Source organism: Octodon degus, unplaced genomic scaffold, assembly GCF_000260255.1.
Source record: "Octodon degus isolate 3935 unplaced genomic scaffold, OctDeg1.0 scaffold00177, whole genome shotgun sequence".
NCBI classification, from domain to species: domain Eukaryota; kingdom Metazoa; phylum Chordata; class Mammalia; order Rodentia; family Octodontidae; genus Octodon; species Octodon degus.
In genome coordinates this window covers 5025858-5050563 of record NW_004524753.1, presented here as the reverse complement: position 1 = coordinate 5050563, position 24706 = coordinate 5025858, and the positions used below count along the sequence as shown (strand labels likewise).

Here is a 24706-nt window from a genome sequence, read left to right as displayed (position 1 = left end):
GGGTTGTAAGGGCATTTAGTGGGCAAGGGCTAATGATCAAAATATGCTGCTTGGAGTTTATATAGATGCAATCATCTGTTTACTATTTTCTGAATCTAGAAAATAATTCTGCATGGTAAAGGCATGCGCTGAGTATAGTGGTGCTTATTCCGTGATTCACTTGAACGTTTTTGCTCTCAATTTTTCAGGTATGTCTCATAGAGAGCAGTTTCTAATACTTGTTCTCACCATATGTCCAGTATTTTCATTATCGGTATAAGCACCTGACAACTGTTATATTTCTTTTTATGCAGGTCTGTTTGAGCAGTTATATAAAGAAAATCATAGTATTTTTATTAAAAGTGATTTTCCTTTTATTTCTCTAACCTCGAGCAATGTTGGAGGCAAGATATATCGGCCCTACAATAATCCTTTCTGTTGTATTGATTTCCTGTCTTTTCTCTTCAGTCCATAAGTCATTTCTAATGTCTAAGAAACAGGGGCCAGGGAGATAGCTCAGCAGCATAAGTACCTGCCTGGCAAGTGCAAGGTCCTGAGTTTGATCCCCAGCACTGTGAAATAATAATAATAATAATAATAATAATAATAATAATAATAAATTCTGAGAAACATCAACATAATATGTTGAAAAAGTAACTTGCAAATATGTACTTGGGCTACAATGAAATAAAATAATTCAAAAATATTAATCTAAGAACATAATAAATATAATCCTTATGATTGTTTCTAATGTAAGAGCCAGGGAGCTTAGGTTAACCTTTTCCAGAAGGGACAAATTTAAACAACTTAGAAAGTCATTTTTTTCTGATCTTAATCTGAACTTCATGTAATATACTCTATTTCTTTTAGTTAATATGTGTATCAATTATGATATTTACATACTTCTGATAAAATTCAATCTAAGAGGCAAAGGCCCTAATCATTCTGTATTTTTTGAACTTAAGAGTAGATCACTAAAACAGAGCAGATGAAAGAAAAGAATCTAAAATGAAACAACAAATGCTGCAATTCAAATCTTAAAATTATCTCAAATGGTTGCATGTCTATAATCCCATCATTCAAGAGGCAGAGGCAGAAGGATCACCTCCAGTTTGAGGGCAGCCTGGGCTACATAGTGAGTTCAAGGACACTCTGAACTACACAATGAGAACTATCTCAAAACAATAAATAAATAAATAAACCTCAAAATTGATTCCAGTTATCTGCATAATTTAGGCAACAGTAGTTTTCTTTTAACTTAATTTCATCCTTTTGCCTATTTCTTATTTTATTTTATTTTTAATTTATGTATTTGGTACAGGGTCTTCCTACACAGCTCAGACTCATAGTGATCCACCTGTTTTCAACCTCCCCAGTGCAGGGATTACAGGCATGCACCACCATGCCCAGACTCTGTCCCTGGCTCAGTGAGCCTGTGGGCAGGGCCAGTATGACATGTGGTGCCTGGAATTGAACCCCCCCCACCTAAGCAGGTGCTTAGTCTGCTGAGTTACCTTGCTGACCTGCCTATTTCAAGTCATAATTCAAGCAGAAAAAAAATGACTCAGGCCTCAGGAAACTTGTTTTTCAGGCCCAACTAATCTTTCTATCTCACTCAGCAGATCTCTCCACAGCACCAACACCAGCCAGAATGCCCTGAGAAGGCTGCAAGTGTAAAACAAGCTTCAAGGGCCAATTAGCATTAAAAAAAAATCCAGTCTTCAACAAAATGGGTTTTTAGAAGGCTTTTGCTTTCACTTTGAGGGGAAAGCTTGGGCTCCATGCTGCGTGACAGCTCATCCAAAACCTCTTTCCTGAAGAGGAACTGGGGAGAGCAGAGTACATGTCAGCCTTAGTGTTCATCTGTGCATATCAAGTCTGTTTCAGAGATGTTTTGTGTAGCCAGGTTCTAGCATTAGCTTGAAGAGAGATAAGGTTGGTGAGTTAATCTGGTTTTAATTAAAATGAGGCACCACTGATCAACACAACTGTCTGCTTTGCACTTTCATGACCTACAGTCAGTGAAGGGTCTTCAATGACTAGAGAGGCAGGGGCCACATAAAAATGAACCGGTCTGAGATTTCATTTCTCTGTCTTCTATTCTATTTTTGTCTCTTTGAAGGTAAGCAGACTTCTGCACCGGAAGTACAAGCATGGGAGTGACCCTCATAGAAACATCCTGTGGAATCCACAAACACATGTAATGAGGTTGGTCATGGGGCCAATGATTCCCACTCCTCCCTACCTCAGCATGATCACATGGAAAATTCTCTCTGGCTCTTGACAGAGAAGATCTGTTTGGCAGCTCTGTCCTAAGCCAATTTTTTAAATATTGGTCACCACTTTTAGATCTTTGAATTAACATCTGGATCACTGTGGCTGCCTGAAAACTACTAGCTTTATTAGCATTTATTTAGTGTGTGTGTGTGTGTGTGTGTGTGTGTGTGTGTGTGTGTCCAGCTCAGCCCACCAGGGGGCTCGGCTGGCTGGCATGTGGTGCTGAGGGATCGAACCGCGGTCCCTGCGCTTTGCCAAGCTTGTTCCAGGTAGGTGCTTTAGACCACTGAGCCATCTCTCCAGCCCCGACTAGCTTTAGATGTAACAAAATATACATCTCCATGGCTTCATAGTTTACTCTCAATGTCAGATATTTTGATAACAGATTCTGATCCTGTACAATATAGGCTCAAATGTAAAATTCTCATATTGGCTTCACATCTAAAATGGAAGTTCTTCCTGGTGGAACTCACTTTCCAATGTATTAAAAGTGGTGAGTGTTTTCTCTAAATAATCTTGATAGGGACATAAGTACAATTGCAAGGGGTCTCACCGGGGCCATGAAAGGGGTAACAGAGGTCAGCCAAAGGCATCATCTTGGAAGGATCCAGGCCGGTTCCTCCCAGAAGCTCCACGAAGTCCCCGATTCCCCCACAGCCCGCTGAGGGTTTCTAAGAGGATAAAGCAGCAGAAAAAGACACATTTAAATCAAGACAGAGATCAGTCCATTTGGCCAGTGATGGACTGGTGGGTTCACTTAATCAGTCCTTCGCAGTCCTGGCAGTGCCTTTGAATCTAGCATCTGGAGCACCGGAAATTAAAAAGCTATTATAAGAAAAAAATCACGAGAGTTACTTTCCTAAGTCAGTCAAGTGATCTTTTTTTTTTTTTTTTAATGTATGCTCATGTTTAAAAAAATCATTTAAGCTCAAAGGCTGGAATGATGAAGCAGGAATCTGTAAATTTGCTATAAGATGTATGAAAATGCAACTTGAGGATGCTTTGCCTTTTGAATCACTTGATGTATGTAAGGAATGATTTGAATGTCTTAATGCATGCAGGCAGACCTAAATGAAGTCAATTATCTGCATTTTATACAGCAAGCTTCAGCACAGGGTGTCTCTTTAATTCATCTCTTTTCCTGTTCTTTATAAAGGACTTCCTCTGCTCTTTGAAAAGGAGGGGTTTTTTTGTTTTTTGTTTTTTGGGTTTTGTTGTTGTTGTTGTTGTTCTTGGTTTTTTTTTTTTTTGTTTGTTTGTTTGTTTTTTGGCTACTTCAGGCTGCCTTCAGGGCAGGTCTGGTACAGCTTCTGGAGCTGGGAATCTAAATGCGGTCCTACAGGCCTGCAGCGCTTTAAACAACTGGGCTATCTGGCAAAGCCCCTGCTTCCCTGCTCTTTAGATCACACGATTTCTACCAATAAAGTTTTAGAGTAAGTTGAGTAAACATTTTTCTTAATTTTTTTTTCTTTTTCTTTTTTTGTACAGGGTCTCCCTATGCAGCTCTGACTTGTAGTGATCCCCCTGTCTCAGCCTTCCCAGCACAGGGGAACGTTGAAGCCTGCATAGCATGTGGTACCGGTAGCAAGGATTGAACCTGGGTGTTTGCGCTTGCCAGGCAGACACTTAGACCACCAAGCTATCTCCCCAGCCCAATTGGAGTATACTTTAAAAGGCACAAAACTGGTTTGAGGCCCAAGCTAGCCAGACTTACCATCACCTGTCCCCATTCAACTAAAGCGAAGTTATGTCAAGCTACTCAGTGTTAGTATAGGGGCTGGCAAGGTGAGCACATGAAGCTACTTAAAGGGAGATTAGATTCTAAGCCCCCATGTGATCCACTGTCACCATCTTTTCTGCTTCCCTTGGTCCTTTCCAGTCTTTTCTACAGAAATTTCTGTGCTCCGATTTCCCACAGAAAAAGCAGCCTCTGTCTCATATCCCTTCACTGAATACTGGAGGGCATCCAGGATATACTGGGGGCCCCCAGGTGACCTGGGTTGCATCACAGGCAGCCACACCTAGAGCCGTGCCTAGAAGGACCCCAAGCTCCACTTACTGCTCAGTCTGTCTTAAACTTCTTAATGAATTTTTTAACTAAATCTTCCAAATTTTAAATTTGTACCATTCCCCATAATTCTTGTCTCTAGTTTTTCCCGCCATCCTTCTCTCACAGAGACTAAATCAGGAGGCTATGGATGGTGATAGGTGCCAGAAGTAAGCCACACAGACCCTTACACATAGGAACTAAACTCTAAAACCAAGAACTTTGAACGTGTGAGCATGTACACAAGCACACAATCCGACAGACACCTTGACACACACATTTGGAAAAAAAAGGCAACTGTCTGCTAATGAAGGCAGGCAAAGGGTACATCTATTTTTAAAGGTCCTACTATGTACAAGGTTCTATGCTTCCTTTGCCCGTAATTGCATCAAATGATGAAACTGATTTAATTAACTTCACTGTACAAAAGGCTTCATGTTTATGAGTTGAGAGATAAACTATTTTGAGATGAAAGGAAAAAAACCACACGTAATTAACTTTTCCTTGAGTAAATGATGTCCAAGGGGAGCATCTCTAAAGATGAAGTTTCTACTTGGTTCTTTAGATTCCAGATGTTATCAGGTGGTGTTGAAGGGAAACCACAGGCTCCAGAGAGAGAAATGGGAAAGAAAAAAGTTGGGAAGAACTTGACACTAAAATGAAGGGGCAAAATAAAACAAGAACACCACCCCTGCCCTGCCCCTGGAGCACAATGAGCCATTAACTGAGTCCAGGTGTGGTGGCACATGCCCATAATTCCAGTGCTGGGGAGACTGAAAATGGGAGGATCACCACCAGTTCAAGCTGCTTAGTGAGACGCTGTACCAAATACATAAATGAAAAAAAAAAAGAAAGAAAGAAAAAGAAAACTGTATGCATCTATTCCTCAATGTTCAATGACATCTCCCTCCTCTTTGGGAACCCTCAGTTTTCCCTATAAATAATGGATAAAACCAGATTGTATAGGGCTCTCTCTGGGGGCCTGATCCTCTGGAGCAATCCTTTAGATATTTCTGTTGGACTTCTAAGGTACTATTCTCTCCTGCTACACTACAACAGTGTTCAGTTGAGCACCTGAATTCCTGTACCACAGCCTGCTCAGCACGCAGAACTGATCTCTCTGGGTGGAACTCACTTTTTAGTACACATATCTGGAGCTTTTAATGAATAATCTTGATAGATACAGTAATAACAATCATCAGAGAAACAACTCAAAAGGCCATGCAAAGAGCAACATGGCCCGAGCCCATCCATTCACCCTGTGGAAGCCCAGTGAGCTTAGACAGTGTTTTATTCATGTCACCTCCCAGCTGGCCCCTTCACTGTGTCCCACCAGGCTTAAAAACAGGGACAGCAAGGTCCTCTCATTTGGCCTATCTCCCTGAGCTTCTCATTCTTGTCCATGCCTTGTCTTTTTCCCATTTCTGGAACCCAGCAAACCCATTGTTTGCTCTGTTCCCTGTTTTTCCCATGTTTCTGGCTGCTTCTGATCTGTCTCTCAGGTGTCGCTTGAAATATCCCCTTCCACAGGTCTCTTTCCTCATCACCTTAGCCCAGATAGTTCCTTCCTTGACTCACAACTGGTCATGCTCTCAAACCATTCTAGTGTATCTTCTATACAACACTTAGCACTGTTTAAAATACACAGTACCTAGAATGGTCCTTTGCACACAGGAATTGCTGAAAAAAAAAATCTTGTAAAAGAATAGATGACTAGAACACTATACAGTTCTTCATTGTCAAGGAGAAACACCATCTTTTTTTCCTTTTAGACTTAATACCTAAATGACAAATCTCCCAATCTGCTCTTACACCTCCCGTGTTCTGGGTTTTACATCAAGAATGACATAAAAAGTATCAGGCCGGACCAAAGATCCTCAAAGTCATCCTTATCAAAAGATTAGTTTTACACCAGCATCAGCACAGGCTTGGTTAGGATTAGAGGAAATTGGAAATGCTTTCTTGTCTCCACTGAGTTCCCATTTATTTAATTTTCACTAAAATCTGATGAGAAACTATGACCACCTTTGATACCAGCAAACATATGAGTTATCTGAGCCTAGGCAGATGGGCAAGAAAAAGGAAATGAGGCTGACTCACGGGAAGGTGCTACCATGCTGGTAAATATGTTTGAGTCCTGCATTCATTTTAAGGTTATTCAGAAGCTCATTTAAAACCAAGTTGATAGGGAGTCTCAACTAATTTCACTGAGGCAAAATTTATTAAATGTAGTGCAAGATCTTCAAAATTTTATGGCCTTTGGCAATATAAAAACACCGAATCTTAAATTTTATGCTACGGGTGACATCCCTCCCTTCCATAGTTCTGTCCATGAGATACTTCCTTCATGTCAGAAGAAGATTCCAATAATCAGAAAAGCAGCTGTGTAGATGACTCATGCTAGGTTCTGCTAGGAGAGAATTTTATGAAAGACTCAAGTACAAGGGAGTTCAATTGTAATTACATACCACAACTTTTGCTGCTGAAAGCACTGCTTACATCACAGGACAGTGTGGAAGCCTTCAGAACGGGCACCTAATTGGGAATTGGCAAAAGCGCATGCACATGAGAGTTTAAAGCCCCGAGGAACCTGCTTCTCCAGTTGGCGTCTGCTGCACTAAAGCTGTTGCTTGGACAAATGTTCAGGAAGTAAGTGAGCCACTCACTTTTAACTGAAGACCGTGCACATGTCCCAGGGTGAGAGCCGATATTTTGATCTCCACTGGATAAATGATGGAGAAGCTGCAGTTCCGATGCTGGTGTGGAACCACCAGAGTAAACCTTCCACTTGGGGTCTGAGAGATGACATTGCAAGCTTGGCAGAGACAAAGAGATTGAATTTGGATTATTAGGTCTGCTGGGTTCTTATAGAAGTATAGAGGGGCACTTACAGACATATCCTTATTCTAGTTCACTGTTCATGGGTTAGGGGTCTTGTGCCAGGAGGAGAATATGTATCACAATGATAGTGATGAGAAAGGGAGGAGTTGAGAAAGAAAACAACATCGGAGTTTGAAGTAAAGAAGGAAGGGGACAAAAACAAAACAAAACCATATATATATATATATATATATATATATATATATATATTAAGATAACTATACCAGTAATTTCTCTTAGTCCATTGAAAAGAAAGGTTTGTGCTAATATTGTAAGGACAATTAAATGCTAATATCTTGTACTCTTAATAACAAATTTAAATTAATAATCTACAATATATTAACCATTGTTACCCTCCTGTTATCTTGTTTTGAAATTCTGTTATTTATTTTCTCTTAAAAAAAAAAACCCACCATAAAAGGGTGCTGGGTTTCAAGGCTTCTAACCTTTCTCTCAGGACTCTTTCTTATTTATACAATCCCATTAGCCAAACAAGCAACCCTAGCTGGTGGTAGATCTGGAAACACATCTGTTAATGAGAGCCTGTGTCAAAGCTAGGAATCTAGATAATCAAAGTGAAGCCAGAACTTGACCTCTGTCTAACTGGACCTGGTGGTGCATGCCTCTAATCCTAGCACATGGGAGACTGAGGCTGGAGAACTGCCACAAGTTTGAAGCCAGCCTGGGCTGCATAGCAAGTTCAAGGCCAGCCTGAACTGCATAGCAAGACCCTGTCTCAAAAAACAAAGAAGCAAGCAACTCTATCTGAAGTCTTCATTCAGAATTTGATCCATAATGTTATTTTTAGATAATAAATTAAACAATTTTAAGTATTTTATAATACTGATGAAATAGGTTGAGAAAAAAGCCACAACATACTTAAATTTGATAAACTCATGCTCATTGTTGATTGATGTTGACTAAAAGATAAATGTTTAATGTTTACTGTCAAGAATTTCTGGAATTTTTTTTATATACTTACTCCTACATTTAAAATATATTTATCCTTCTAGCTAAGAAACAGAAACATAAACATAGGCATTTTTATGATTATAGGTCTAAAGATTCTGATCAAAACAGTCAAACTCATTTCTTGCCTCCTTCTTTTATTTTTGATTAGGCTAACTTCCAAAAAAGAACTAAAATTCTATTGTAAAATGCAAAAGGTTTCTTCGGACTTTTTACCAAACAAAATTCAGACCAGACATTTCATTTAATCTCTGAGCAGCATTCTGCTTCAATCATCAGAAACAGCTTTTTTTGGAGTGATTCTTTGAAAAATTACTTTTGGGGGAGGGGGGCTGGCAAGATAGCTCAGCAGACTGAAGTGCCTGCTTAGGCAAGGTTAGGCAAGCATAGGGACCACAGTTTGATCCCTGGCACAACGTGCCATGCCAGTCACATCCCCAGGGCAGGCTGAACCAGCCAGAGTCTGGGGCACAGTGGTGCATGCCTGTAATCCCAGTGCTGGGAAGGGTGAAAGCAGGAGGATTACCACAAATCTGAGCTATGTAGTGAGACCTGTAACAATCAGAGGCATTTTTTAAAAATTCTTTTTTTTTTTAAAGTGGAACTCAGAAGATTAGTAGTTTATTATTTGTTGACAGATTAGGTACTGTTCTTCAACTATCACTATTAGTATTAATATTAATTAATGAACTGTTAGCATTAATATTGTTATTATTTAGTGCTATTATATATTAGTATTATAATAGTGTAGTGGTAATATATTATAGGCAACCTAAAATGAGTGATATTCTTACTTTTACTGATTTAAATTTTTTTTTTCTTAATGGGGACAAATAAGCAGATGAACTCATTCTGATTAAAACAATGTGTGCTTTATACTCTGGGAGAATGAAACAAGAAGTTCATAAATTCAAGTCTAGTTTGGTCAGTGTAACTACTTACTGAGACCCTGTCTCAAAAGGCTGGGACGCAGCTCAAGGTGAAGGCCTAGCTTCAACTCTCAGTATCACAAAACAAAACACATGCTTTAAGCCTGGGCTGCATATTTTCCACATCCCCATCAGAAAAAAACTGGATGAGGCAGCAGGCTCTGTATCAGAGGGCAGCACAACACATTCTAGTTCAATTCCCTGCTCAGCACAGGACATTTGCTCACCATATCTCAAACACACAGTGCCAGCCTTTGCCTCGGTAGCTAGTTCTAAGGCCACCACTTCGTATCTGATCCTCCACGCTTGTCCTACATGAGTAAAATGACTTAGAAGATTAAAGTTTTCTTCTTGAAATGCATTATAGCAGCTTAGGAGATCAGAAGATTTGGGAGGAAAAATAGAATTATAGCCACCATAAACTAGTTTACTACTCTAGCCTGGACAGTAAATTAAAAACTAAAATCCTTTTCTTGATAATGAAGAGAGAATATCCTTTAGGTTTCTTCTAATAACAAATGACTTTCCACTCAAATAATTTCTCAGCTCAAATTCCTTAGTCTGTGGGGTACAACTGCCACTGCAAAAGAGTCTTGATCCCTAATCCTGTCCTTGGATTGAGAAGGCAGGGAGGTCACTTACGAAAGAGGTTGGGATCTGTCTTTATGGTTAATGTGAATCCATTTCCTGGTTCATGAACCCGGAAGAAGATCATGGCCACATTCTGGGAGGATCTGATGGTCCTTCGGCTAAAACCACTCTCACAGAAGTCTGTGTACCGCTCAGTGGTGGGGAGAGGATGATCCTGGGAACTGGGAAATTTCTCCCCCTTGAGGATCCAACCATCAAATACCTGACAAAAATAATAATGATACAGACATCCATGGTCACTGTCACCAGCTCCTGAAATCGCAGTGTGTTGGAGGGGGTCATATTGAGTCTTGGGTTGACGTGAGGAGCTGACAGCCCAGGCTCCCCTAACCCACGGGACTTTCATTTCTATATATTTTGACTGTCAGATTGCAAAGCAATTCTATTCCTGTAAAATAAGTGAACTTCCTTACACATGTTCTACATATGCCATCTTTAGCAGAATCCAACCTTAGCATAATTTGGGGTTTGTTCAGCTCCTTTCTTTCCTCTGGTCATTGGAAGGTGAACAAAATACCTCAAAAATAGGTAGTTAAAAAAAAAAAAAAGGTAGTAAAAAACCCTGGAACTTCAGCTATACCTGGCAGGGTTGCAAACGTTCATTCTTCACATTTTTTCCCAACCATACCATACTATTGTAAAATATGAAGGACTACTGGGGACAGGAACGCTGGGTAGAGTGTCACCCGGAAGCCTCACTCACTACACAAGGGTCCAGTCACACAAAGTCCAGTCAATCCACTTTGTTTTCAGAATCACCACAGGTCTCCAGTTTAATGAGTCCAGCCTAGTCCGCATTACCAAAATGACCAACAACCCATACAAATGATCTGTAAAGTGTCTGTCAGGTTCCAAAACACCTCTGCCTTGAGGTTCCAATCCTGTTTTCCACAAATGAGAGAGGGCCCTAACTGACCTGTTAGCCTTCTGCAGGAGATTGGCAAGGGGTGCTGAGAGGCTGGGGTCTTGTCTCCCTTTGATTGCCAGCATCCCCTAGCTGCCAGTGCCGGAGGTCTCCAAACACTGGCAGGGTCTCAGTATTGGGGGGCGGGGCCGGCCTCAGTACTGTACCCTGATCCCTCGGTGGCACCTTTGTATCACATTTTGCAACCCCAGATTGCACTCCCGGGCATCGCGTCTCAAGTTCTAGCGTCTGGAAGCTCCAAAAGCACTAGCCCTGCGGTGTGTGACGAGGGCTTCCTTGTGGTCGCGACCTCGAGCACCCACGGAGGTATCAGAGCCGAGGTGCAACATCCTGTCCCTCTCCAACCCCCACTACCTGCACCCGCTGGGGCGTCGCGGGCTGGTGCCTCACCTTCAGGAAGTCCCCGCGCATGCAGTCGATGGACACCAAGTCGAAGTGGATGGACAGCAGCTCCTCCGCCTCGCCGATGAAGAAGGCGGCGCAGTGCAGCTGCGGCCGTGCGGCGGTGAAAGTGAACTGGCCCGGCAGGCTCAGCATGTCCAGACACCCTGCAGAGGTGGAGTGGGGGTCAGAGTATAGGGCTCCCCGCCCCCGCTCCAGCTCAGCAGCCCGGGCTCCGCACTCTGGGCGCGTCCTACCCGTCTTCCCTAAAGAGCGGATGGGACCGCCCTGAGGGTCGCCGCCGTGCTCCCTCCCCCGAGCCCCTGGACCCCACTCACGCAGCGCGCGGCGGTAAGGCTGTTCCCCGGGCAAGTCCCGCTTCGGGCTGGCGCTGAAGAGCAGGAGAGGGTCGTAGTCCGCGGCGTCTTGCAGCTGGCGAGGAAAATGGGTTAGTCTGAAAGTTGAAGGTGTAGGTAGGAAAGTGGACCCGGCACAGGGCAAAGCGAACCAAGAGAGAGTCCGCGTCCCCGGGGGTCCTGCACCTTTCCTGCGGCCAAAGAGGTGTCACCGGTGCCCAGCGGAAGGGACCCGCCAGTCTAGAAAAGCAGAGCAGGGGCAGGACCGGCGGAGAGAGCAGGGCAGCGCTACCTGCTCAGAGGCTGCGAGCAGTCAGCCAGCCTCCCTCACAGGGTCAGTTCAGGGCCAGCTCACCTCTAGGTACCGGCTGTCCCCTCTCAGAGCCGCCAGGACAATGAGGACGAAGTGACACTGGAGTTTGAGTTTGGGGGGCATGCTGGCCTTCCTTGGTCTGCCTGTGAGCTCTGCCCTAGAGCCGGGTCCTCCTTCCTGCACCTGCCAGGACTGAAAGCCAGATGCTGGTAGGGTCCCTTTGCTGGGTCCCTTTTATAGAGAGACAGGGAGGGGAGGCTCTCTGCCCCTTCACCGCAAGAGCTTAGTTACCATGGGTTACCCTGTCTTAGTGACAAAGTGCGTGGTGATGACGAGGGTCCAGCTCTGTCACAAATTTTCAGCATGGCCCAGCATTATTCACCAAGAATATCAGTCCCTACAACTTGGTGAACTAAAAGGGTAAGAGAAAGAATGTGGCAGGCACATAAGAGAGGACATTTTATTCCACCTGCCCAAAGCTACATTGTATTCTCCTGTGGACATTCCAGGAATTTTTAATTTGGCAAAGCAGAGTGACAGTTACAAATATGCATAAAATATCCAGATATTATCCAGCAGGCTCATCACATAACCTTGAAGGGAATCGTGCTGGAAAGTGTCAGTCAGAACTCATGCAGTTGCTCTCAGTAAGTAATTTGAGGCAATTTCATCTCCCAAATGTCTACAGAAATCATAGCAGTAATGCAATTACAAGCTTTCTTCCTGCCCCTTCTTCTTTGTTTTGTCCTGGCCCCATTTCTTACAAGCATTTCCTTATGGAAAGTTCACTCTTGGTGGTGGACTCTGGATTTCTGCTGAGCTCTGTGGCTGGACCTGGATGCTTGTTCTACTTATGGACTCCGAGATAAGTAGGTGAAGTTAGGTCCATCTGCACCACCCAAAGTGCCTGGAAGCCTTCCATTCCAGGTAGCCCAATATATAGATTACTGACACGCCAGTACCAAGAACTGCAGAGAAGCTTTATGATCACTGTTTTCAAGCAAATGCATGAGCTGAATCCAGTGGCTCGTGGATCAGGCATGAGTTAAATATAGGCTGATCTCTGGTGATGAAGAGAAAAGAGCAGTGCCTCTGCTTTGGGTCCTGAGTGTGGGGAACAGGGAGATACTCATACCCAGCTTTCCTACCACCCCCAGATAGGTGGTCAGTATTGTTATTAAAACTATGACACAGAACAGGGTCATACCATAGGGTTTTAATGGAAGGAAATATGTTTTGAGTTGTTAAATACTCAGAATTAATAGTGCTTTGCCTGCTGGTGTCAGAACTTGATATTTTCATATTCAAAACAATCCTGAGCTCTGCAGGGGGTGCACACAGTTGTTTAATTAGGAGGCCTCCCCGCAGTCCAACTTTTGTAAACAGTGTTCAGAAGAGAACCCAAAGGTCAAACACTGGCCATCACCTCGTTCTGCACAGCTCAGAAACTGTTTAAATGACTGAATTTTAGAAAGAGTACAAAGAAACCTGAGAGGAAGAAAAGAGAAAAACAAATGCCTTCACCTCCTTGCTTGGCCCAAGTCTTCAGTCCATCTTCAGGTCCGTCTCCCACCCTGTTTGTACCCAAGGCACAGGGTTGGGTACAACCTGTGCTCTCTTGACCCATCAGATGCACCCAGCCTCACTGTGGAACTGGGCAGCCTGCAGCCCCACACAGGAAGGCCTCTGTTTCCCCTCTCTAGGAGTCTGACCCCTCAGTTACCCCAGCTCAGGGCTGCTTATCAGAACCAAGGAGACTATTGCCCAACTTGCCCTTCACTCTCACACGCAAAGCCTGTCCCCAGTGCCCTTCATAATGCTGCTTCCTTGTGAACCACACACAACCAGGGCTGGAATGAATGAGGGCAGATGTAGGACTGTCAGCATCTGACCTTACACAGCGACATACAAGTGGAGCATAAATGGACGTCACACCACCAAGTCCCCAGCTTGGAAAGTATAGACTGAGCCAGTAGAAACTCTATTGTTTTTATTAAGGATAAGTAAAGGTTACACACTAGAACCTAGGTAGGAAAACTACAAAGATAAAATTGGAAAACAGAAAAACCAGATGGCTATTGCCATGAGCAAAAGAATTGAAAACAGGTTTGGGACGAGTTGAGATACAAGAGGGATTTGAATTGAACGGAGAAAAAGTATCTGGACAATAAACATGCATATGTTTGAGGACTAGGGATAAATTGCTTTCATGGACTGAAAAATAATTACCTTAATATTTGAAAGTTATTTGTTCAACAAATTTAATACTTTTTTTGTTGTTTTGTTTTGTTTTGGCATCTGTTCTGGGTAAACTGAGAATCCCCAAGCATACTGATTAGAAATTATCTATAAAAATTATCCATGTCCATTCCCTGAAAATATTTTATTTTTTCTTCATACCTTTCTAGACGCTTCTCCAGTGTAAGTGTTCTATAGTCCCTGGTAAGTGTTTTTTGGTTTCTGATCTATGCTGGGCAAAGTCAAAATTTTCTTCTTAATGACAATTAAGATTTTTTTTTTCTTTCACAGAGCCTCAGAGCAAGTTGTCACCTGAAGGTCAAGATGGCCATACAATATCAGACCCAGACTCAATGTCATGAACATGGGGGAGGAGAGGCAATATTTGAAATTGTGCCAACACTGGAAAGACACATGAAAGCATGTTCTGCAGAGTCCTTATGATAATCAAACTCAAGCTTGTGGCCTCTCTGCCAGAGTGAAGGGATCAGAGTTAGCAAACCTCCTATCTCTTTCTATTTCAGGGTCCTGTGACCCTCTTAGTGTTCCCCACCCATGTTATTTTGTTTCTTTCATTGAACATCACCAATACATGCCTGGAAGAACTTCTTTTCATCCCTGCCTGACTAATGTGCTGAGATGTTGGGAAATGAAATAAGTACCCTTGAAAGATGACTGAATAAGATGTGTGGTGGCAGGCCAACCACAACATGCCTGTTTCCGGGGGCTTTGAAGATGTCCTGTTCAAATCAGTTAGACTATCGTTTTTGCTGTATTGTGGTAAAAAAAAAAAAAAAAAACAGTATGAGATCCAGTCTCTCAATTTAAATGCACAACGATAGGTACAATGTTGCACAGCAGACCTCTAGAACTTAAAGATGAGAATTACTCATGCATGTAGCTGAAAGTTTATACTTTTGAGTTTGGATCTCATTTCCCTCCACCCAACTCCTAGGAACCCCTATTCCACTCTCTACTCCTACTAACTAGCTCTTTTATATACCTCCCCTAAGGGGACTTCTACAGTATTTGTCCTCCTCTGGCTGGCTTATTTTACTTAACCTAATGTCCTTGGATTCATCCATGTTACAGTACATGACAAAATTCCTTCCTTTTTATGTCATAGGTAACACTTCATTGTATGTAGAACCACATGTTCTTTATCCACCATGGACATTTAGGCTGTTCTTATATCATAGCTATTGTGAGGGTTGCAGTGAACATGGGAGAGCACATATCTTTAGGATCCTGATTTCCATTCTTGCGGATAAATACCAGAAATGGGGTTGCTGAGTCATGTGTAATTCTATTTTTAATGTTTTGAGGCTCCTAAATAGTGTTTTCTATGGCGGCAGCACCACTTTTCACCACTTACAGTGTATAGGGATTCTTTTTTTTCTCCATGTCTTCATCAACACATGTCACCCTTCATCTTTTTTTTTTTTAAATTTATTTATTTGTGTGTGTGTGTGTGTGTGTGTGTGTGTGTGGCCAGCTCAGCCCACCAGGGGGCGGGGCTGGCTGGCATGTGGTGCTGGGGGATTGAACCGCGGTCCCTGTGCTTTGCTAAGCTTGTTCTAAGTAGGTGCTTTAGACCACTGAGCCATCTCACCAGCCCATCTTTTGGATAATAGTCATCCTGACCGGTGTGACTTTGGTTTACATTTTTTTTTTTAATAATTAGTGATGTTAGGGCCAGCCAAATAGCTCTGCGGATTAAAGCACCTGCAATCAGGTGCAGGGGCCGGGGGTTTGATCCCAGGCCTTTTGTGCTGGCCCAACCCCCAAGGTGCACTGAGGTGGCAATTGAGACTGGGCGTGGTAGCACATGCCTGTAATCCCAGCTCTTGGGAGGCTGTAAGCAGGTGGATCACCACAAGGCCAATCTAGTAGTGAGACCCTGAATACCCTATAGACCCTTCCCTAAATAATAATAATAATAAATATAATAATAATAATAATTAGTGATGTTAATCACCTTTCACATACCTGCTAGACATTTGTACATCTTCCAGACATACTTGCAAACATATCTACTCAAGCCCTTTGCCCAATTTTTAATGAAATTTAGTGTTTTTGTCATTTTTTTATTGAAATTTTATTTGTTGGTTGGTTTTTTGAGACAGGTTCTTATTATATCACCCAGGCAGAGCTTGACCTCTCCTGTCTCAGCACCCAAGTGCCAGGGTTACTGGTGTTTGCCACTATGCCAAACTTTCTAGTGAATGATTAGAGTTCTTTATACATCCTAGAAATAAACTCCTTATCAGATATACAGTTAGCAAATATTTTTCCCATTCTATGGATTACCTTTTCACTCTATGGATTATGAGAACTTTGCTGTGTAGGAGGTCTTCATTTGATGTAGTCCCATTTGTCTATTTTTGCTTTTGTTGCTTGTGTTCTTGGTGTCAGGTCCAAGAAAGCATTGCCAGGACCAAGATCATGAGTCTTTCACCTATGTTTTCTTTTAGAAGTTGTATAGCTTCAGATCTTACATTACAGCCTAATCTGTTTTGAGTTTATATATGATGTCAAGCAAAGATCTCATGTTTTGCATGTGGCTATCCAGTTTTCTGATACTGTTTATTGAGGATATAATCCTTTCTTCTTGTATATTTATGGGTGAGGAGGCTGGAGGGTTTATGAGGCTTGAACTCAGGGATTTGTGAATACTAGACACTCACTGTACCACTGGTTACATCCTAGTCCCTTTCTACTGTGTGTTCTTAGTATCCTTGCTGAAAATGCATTGACAATATATTTTGAACTTATTTCTGGGCTCTCTGTTCTCTTGGTCCATATTTCTCTCTTCTTGCCAGAACCATACAGTTTTAGTTAGTATAGTTTTACAATATATTTTGCAATCAGAGGATACATAAAATGCCTCTTGCTTCATTATTCTTTCTCCAGATTGGTTTTTACTGTTTTTTTTTCTTCAGTACTAAAGATTGAACTTAAGATCTTATGCTTGCCAGGCAGGCACTTATCCAACTGAGCTATCTCCACAACTATTTTTGGCTACTTGGGATTATCTGTAGTTTCATATGAGGTTTAGAATATTTGCTACTTCTATTGTTGCAGCAAAACTGAGTCATGGAAAGGAACAGCATCCGAATAAGCCAGGTGGCAGTGAACTGCTTTATTTTACACTGATGATCCTGGGTGGAATGACTTCCATTAAAGCCAGGCAGTGAGTGTCTGTGGGCATTTTCCTAAGAGGTATAACAGGGCATACAAAGGCAGAACAGGATAGCCTTGCAGTACTGATTAGCTAGAAGGGTGAGCTCATTGATTACAGGCCTAGATTAATGACCATCAACTACAAGACTAGATTAATGACCACAAATCTGAGTACAATTAAGAATCCTGTATGTTGGTTTCACTCTCATGGTTATAGGAGTCAAGAAAGTAATTACAGGGCCAAGAAATAATTACAGAGCTAGGCAGCTTCCAAGAGAACAAAGTTTTACAAAGAACAACTTTTCCTTGTACTTTCACCTTAAAATACGGATTTGTATCACAATTATTTTTAACAAATAGAATTGACCTTTCAGCTGTATTTGAAATCAGAAAGACAGAAACTAAGCAAATGCTCTCTGGTAAACCTGCTTAAGTCAGCCTTTAAGTGAAACCCTCACGCACCAGCCACTTTCAAGCTACTTCACTGAAAGTGAAGGCTTCGGAGGTTGACAGTAACTTACACCACACTTGAGCTTGAGCACCAAAGCCAGCTGCTTGCCAGGACATGAGTTCTACTTCCCGAGCACTTGAACTGGAGACTGAAGGCTGGGACTTAACTGCTGCTCATGAGCTTCTCTCTCTGCCTGCAGTCCCTGAGGCCTTAAGGAGGCCACTACAGTTCATCAGCTTTATATGTCAGATACATGAAAATACCCTGAACTAACATTCTCACACTTCCCAGTCCCCAAAATCAAGGGAAAAGGCTCAGAGACTCATACATAGGGTCCCAATTAATTTATTTTGTCCCATTTGTCACTGGGACAAAATACCTCATACCACAACTTAAGGGAGAAAAGGTTGTGCCAGCAAGATAATTCAGTGGACTAAGCACTTGCTTTGGCAAGTGCAGAGAGGAGGGTTCAATCCCCAGTCCCTGCATGTGCACTGGCCCCACCCTTGGGGTGCAATGAGCCTGCTTGTGAGTTCAGGCATGGTAGAGCACACCTATAATCCCAGCTGTGGGGAGGCTGTAATCAGAAGGATCACTATGAGACCAAGCTGCATAGCAAGACCTTGTACAAAACACATAAAATGAACCAAAAACCAAAAAAGGAGAAAAGATTTATTTTGCATATTTGGTTTATTAAGACAGGATCTCACTGTGTAGTTTAGGATAACCTTGAACTTACAGCAATACTCCTGCCTCAGCCTTCCAAATGCTAGGATTATAGGTGTGCAGCCAGCAAGAGCTTTATTTTGGTTTATTGTTTTAAGGATTCTGTCCACAGTCATCAGGCTCCAAGGTAGGAAGGGCCTGGTGGCAGGGCTGGTAGAGGAGAGCTGCTCAGGAGATGGTAGCCTGGAAGCAGAAGAGAAAGGGAAACTGAGGAGGGAGATAGGCCCTTCTAGGTGATGCCCCTAGGGACCACCTCCTTCCAGCACAGATGTCCCTGAACTAATCAGTGGGTTGATCCATTAATGAATACAGCACCCTCGTATCCCAAAGCCCCACATCCATACATAGGAGCCCTTTGCAGAGATGTTCAAGACCCAAGCCATAACAGATCTGATCAGAACCTGGGTGTTCCCAAGACAGCCATATGGGAGGAGCAGGAAGGAGACACGGTTTCCAGAATGAGGGATGCTGGGTTTACAAATTGAACACATCTACACAACAGTAAAACAAAATACAACTCACTTGGGTGTTGGATTATAAATTTCCCCACTTACCACTGCCACTTCTCTGGTGGGAGAGGAATGAACCATGAAGAGTTGTTTTCTTCATGTTTCAGAATAAAGCTAAAGAACAGAAGACTTCCAGCTATGCAGAGCTCCATAGGCAGTTCTAAATAAGGACAGGAGTTGGGCATGGTGGCTCACATCTGTTATCTCAGTTACTCTAGAGGCTGAGGCAAGAGGATTGCGAATTCAAGGCAGGTCTGGACAACTTAGCTACTTATTAAAACCGTGTCTCAAAACATAAAAAAGGCTGGAGATGTAGCTCAGGGCAGAAATGGTGTTATGTACTAGAAATTATTGTAGGCATGAAAAATTACATTTAATACATAGAAGACAGATTTAAAGAGTAGCTATTATTAAGTTATACCAATCATATCTTTTTTTTCCTACCAACTTTGATCTAATGAGAATAGTTTGGCTAGAGTGCATACATAGGAGGTTTTCACATGATTATTAAACCAGAATGAATGACTTCATGATAGAGCATTAAGAGACTTTAAAAGTCATAGCAAAAGAGAGGACTGGCTCAAATGTAATTACAGAACTGCATTTCAAAGGATGAGTTAGGACAGAGATCCATTAAAGATTATGCACCATAATGGATGTAGCTTAGCGCATCAGAGAAAGAGCTGAATGGAGTGGAGCAAAACTGAAAAGATGAGGAAAAGTGGAACTTTGAAGTTGCGCAGTAGAACAGAGAGTGAGATCACTAGGAGGTGCCCAGAGGCTGAAGAATTTTGATTCCATAGCAAAAAATTGTTGAATAATATCATCTGCTGAGCCTGGGAAACTTCTACGTTCTGGGAGTAAAAAAGTGGTGACTGGGTGAGAAGATTTACAAAGAGGAACAATGGGAGGAACTTAGGAGAGATTAAGTGGTCTCTCGGACTATCACAAGCACTGAGAAACAGTCCAAACTGGAAAGATCTCTCTAATTCAAGCCAGTCCTTCTCCAAGCCAAAACAACCCTAAAAACGAACCAAAGCAATAATATTTAGAAAACAGCTGGACTAGCAGCAAGAAAGTGTGTTGGCAATCCCAACGCAGGATGCCTACAGATCAATAACTGTGAAGGAGCCTGGGAATTGCTTGTTTTCTGAGACAGCTTTCTTGGCTTTGGAGTGACATTGTTATCCCCACTCCCTGCAGGCTTGCTCCAAAATATGCCGTGACTAACATCTAGACAGCGGATCATAATAAAATGCCATTTCCTATCCCTCACTGCCTGCATCGAAGGGAAAAGTACAGTGCTGTCCAGAGTGGGTGGCATGTGTGTCATTAGGTACTTGTGACAGGTGCAGAGCACCAGCTCCTAACACTGCCACTTCTCTGATGGGAGAGGAATGAACCGTAAAGAGTTGTTTTCTTCATGTTTCAGAATAAAGCTAAAGAACAGAAGGCTTCCAGCTATGCAGAGCTCCATAGGCGGTTCTAAATAAGGACAGGAGTTGGGCATGGTGGCTCATGTCTGTAATCTCAGTTATTCAGGAGGCTGAGGCAAGAGGATTGCAAATTCAAGGCAGGCCTGGACAACTTAGCTACTTATTAAAACTGTGTCTCAAAACATAAAAAGGGCTGGAGATGTAGCCCAGGGCAGAGGCCTTGGTTTCAATCCCCAGTACAGCAGAAGCTAAAATAAAACAAAACAAGGACAGCAGCAAGAAAACCAAACTCGGTAGTGTGTACTCACTGGGTGTCTTCTTAAGCTCCTCATTCTTGCTGGAGCCCAGCCAGAGGCCAGCCTCTTCTCACTCAGCCCTCCCTTCCTCTTTCCCATTCTTTCCTTCCCTTTCCTCTCTCTGTTCCTTTAAGGAAACTGAGCAAAAGATTTTTTTATTAATTTTATTGAGAAACAAACAGCAATGAGACAGTTTCAAAACCGATTAGTAGGACAGTTTCAATGATTAATATATTGCATATTGTTGTCTTCATAGTGGTTACTCATAGCACAAAATGCAGGCACAGTATCCTGTCCAAACACTATTAGTACAAATTTTTCTTCTCATTGAATTAAGAGAAAGTAGTTATATCTACCCTAACTAATTTGAATATACAGATACGAAATGGTCCTTCATTTGTATCTCCTTTTTCTGATTAGTTTTGTCAGAGATAGGTATTCCATTGCCATTTAAATATTGTAGGTGTGTGAATTCAGCAAAATAATCCAATATAGTCCAGTAGCCCATACTAGTAGTGGGTTATCCATAAGACTGGCAATGTCGGAAGTTGTTGACTTGAGTCTTTTACAGCTCAGCATATTAATATGGCTTTACTTTTTATACCTTGTTTTTATACTTTTCTGCTTCATGGTTAAGATCAAGATAAAACAAGACCTATATAACAAGAAATATAATTTTTGTATCTGACAAGGTCAGTCAAATCCCCTCAGGATTTACCCTGAAACCCTGTACGGCAGTTCCTTTGTCAGTGTCAGCCATGTGGATGAGTCACGGCCATTGTTTGACCAATTTTGAGCAAAAGATTTGCTTGTTCTTGTACTCATTATTCTCTGTATTTGGTCCAAACAGCATCTATTATGTTTTCATTCTTATTGACTATGTGTCTTCCACACTGTGTGTGAGTCTTCCAAGTTCAACCTGGCATCTGACTCCTCTCCCTCCTCTGGAGCTTATGCACACACATGCTCCTTGGTGGTGCTTGCATGCAAAATGAACACTGGGGCTTCTGGCTTTGGTTATGAGAACAGTCATCATTATGTTCCTGACAGTATCCAAGAGCTGGCACCAGCTGGTCCATTGGGTATGGCCAAATCCTGGAGGAGGAAGGGGCACGTGTCAATGACTGAGTGTGGAGGGAGCTACAGAAAGGAAGGGTCGGGGAGGAAGAGGCAAGCACAGCACTATGGAGTGGCAGTAGGCAATCCCCTCATCCAGGGGAGGAAGCAGAAATTTAGTTGCAGCTGCCCTCGAATTGGGATTATAACACCTTGAGAGACCCTGAACCAGCACTACACAATCCAGTACTTTCCATACTCTGCCATAGAAGCTTAATAGATTGGCAAAGATGGCTTCTGGGTCAGGCTGAGCATTGTGAGGTGTACGTTGTTCAGTGTGGGTAACCAGCATAAGCCCTTTCCAGCTACTCCCCTACAGTTCTGGGCCTTCACTTGGAGGACCCCAAGTGCCCCCATGTCTGTGAAGCCCTCCAGGTGAATCACTGCCCACACCTTGTGGCCTGGCCCGCAGACAGCAACTTCTAGGCTGAGCCAACATCTGCAAGAATAACCTGGGTGCAAACCTCAGCTGCAGGGCAGGACACAGCTGGAGAACAGATGGGGCTGAAGAACCAGCCCCAGGGCCTCTGCCCCAAACTAGCCTGCCCTCAGCAGCTGGCCTTGGGACCAAGTCCAGGAGATTAGCAGACCTGTTCATTCACATTTCTAACAACCAGGTGAGCATTGGGGAGAGGGAGCGAATCTAATATTGAAGATATTGGGTTTCTGCCAATGCAATAGTTATACTGTAGGTCTCATTCCTATTTATAATCCTCATGGTGTAAAAATAGACCAGAAAAGTACACAAATTTTAGGTTGAAAAGCTAACATCCTTCATGAACTAAGAGGTTTCAATGGCTAAAACTAGAACAACTTGAACAACAAAATAAAGTAGTACTAGACTATAACTTGGTGAGTCCATATTAACATAGGCAAAAGATTAACAAATTAATATGTCTATAAGAACCAGGAGTCCAGTGTAGAATGCCAAATCCTTTATGCTACCATTCTGCCATCAGGGGTAGAGGCTGATCTCATTCTTTCAGTAGGAGGTCTGAAGCTACTTCTTTGCAAAAGAATAGGAAGAGGAGGGAGGGAACAAGGAGTTGCTTTGGCAGTGGAGAATCCTGACAAACACTATCTCAGCCAGCTGAAGGTCAGTAGTTGTAGACCACATTAAAGTGTGTACCCTTGAGATGATGTATGAAAATGATGTGTTTTACCCAAAGACCCCCTTCATAAGTCCATAATCTGGTCTAATTATGAACAAAATATTGGACAAACTCCAGTAGAGGAGCATCCTGTGTAACACCTGACCAAAATTCTCAAATCTGTCAAGATCAAAGAAAATAAGAAAAATCTGAGAAGTTGTCATAACCACCAGTAGCCTAGGAAATGTAACGTCATATCATGGATGGGATCCTGGGACCAAAAAAGATCACATTAGGAAAAGCTTTAAAAGTCTTAATAGGGGCTGGTGAGATGGCTCAGTGGTCTAAAGCACCTACTTAGAACAAGCTAAGCAAAGCCCAGGGACTGTGGTTCAATCCCCCAGCACCACATGCCAGCCAGCCCCGCCCCCTGGTGGGCTGAGCTGGCCACACACACAAAATAAATTAAATTAAATAAATAAATAAATAATTAAAAAAATAAAAATAAAAGTCTTAATACATATGAACTTTAAATAATGTGTGAATGTCAGTTCTTTAACTGTAACAAATGTATCACACTAATATCAGTAATAGGACAAAATATAATAGGGGAACAATAATTGGGGGAAATAGAGGAGGGTACAGGACCCTTTATCATCTTATATGTTTTCTGTACGTCTAAAGCTACTCTTTATGATACCTGTACAAAATAAAATAAAGTCTAGCTTAAAAAATAAGCATCCACCTATGGCTTTTCAGCATCACAATGTACTCAGTGTTTCCCAGACAAGATCCAAAGATATTTTATTCTCCAGATTTCCTAGGCCTTCCCTTTGATTTCATTGCATTGTTTCTTAATTCTATTTCCATATGAAATCCTGTTTTTGTCCTCAACCTCCTTTGCCCTTGCTTCCACTTGTACTCTCCTGCCCTGTTGCAGAAATTCCTTGCAAATAGACTACTCCAAATTTATACATGTAAGAACACACTTTTACCTCCCTTCCCCATTATAAATCAAAACCAGGACCCCTGACACTGAGCTACGCCCCATCCTCATGATGAAACTTACAATTATGGTGGCTTTACCAAGATGTTTGATGACCGCCATGGATGGCCTGTAGGATTTCCTATGCAGGGGGGAGATGGTTTTGACAGAATGCCTTCTAGTTGGAGTGGGCATCCCATGCCTCCCTCTAGAAGAGATTAGGATGACATGAGCCCTCATTGGGTACCACCACCACCTCCTCCTGGTCAAGGTAGCCGGGGTGGTAGCAGAGCTCAGAATCTTTCTCTTCCACCACCACCACAACCTAGAGGAGATCTAATGACCTATGATAGAAGAGGAAGACCTGGAGACTGCTATGATGGCATGGTTTGTTTCAGTGCTGATGAAACTTGGGACTCTGCGATAGATACATGGAGCCCATTAGAATGGCAGATGGCATATGAACCACAGGGTGGCTCTGGATATGATTATTCCTATGCAGGGGGTCGTGGCTCATATGGGGATCTTGGTGGACCTATTATTACTACACAAGTAACTATTCCCAAAGATTTGACTGGATCTATTATTGGCAAAGGTGGTCAGCAGATTAAACAAATCCATCATAAATCAGGAGCTTCTATCAAAATTGATGAGCCCTTAGAAGAATCCTAAGATCAGATCATTACCATTATAAGAACACAGGACCAGATACAGAATGCATAGTACTTGCTGCAGAACAGTGTGAAGCAGTATTCTGGAAAGTTTTCCTAAGACTAGTGAAGAACTGAAGGAGTATTGAATCTTTTTTATCTGTTTCTGTTGATTTTTTTTTCTTTATATTAATTTTATTGAGAAAGAAATAGCAATGAGACAGTTTAAAAACAGGTTAGGACAGTTTCAATAGTTAATACATTGCATATTGTTGTCTTCATAGTGGTTATTCATAGTTCAAGACACAGACATGATAT

At 42.3% G+C, this 24706-nt stretch overlaps 1 protein-coding gene across 1 annotated transcript in view; it reads right to left on the bottom strand.

The window, feature by feature from the left end:
• Crhbp (corticotropin releasing hormone binding protein) overlaps positions 1 to 11830 on the bottom strand; it is a 13444-nt gene extending 1614 nt beyond the window's left edge. Inside the window, exons 1-6 of the mRNA XM_004643492.2 lie at positions 11750 to 11830; positions 11377 to 11470; positions 11048 to 11205; positions 9724 to 9934; positions 6970 to 7118; positions 2810 to 2927 (exon numbers count right to left, since the gene is read on the bottom strand). Coding sequence (XP_004643549.1) covers positions 2810 to 2927; positions 6970 to 7118; positions 9724 to 9934; positions 11048 to 11205; positions 11377 to 11470; positions 11750 to 11830 — 811 coding nt within the window. The remainder of the gene's footprint in view (positions 1 to 2809; positions 2928 to 6969; positions 7119 to 9723; positions 9935 to 11047; positions 11206 to 11376; positions 11471 to 11749) is intronic.
• Between the last annotated feature and the right edge of the window lie 12876 nt (positions 11831 to 24706).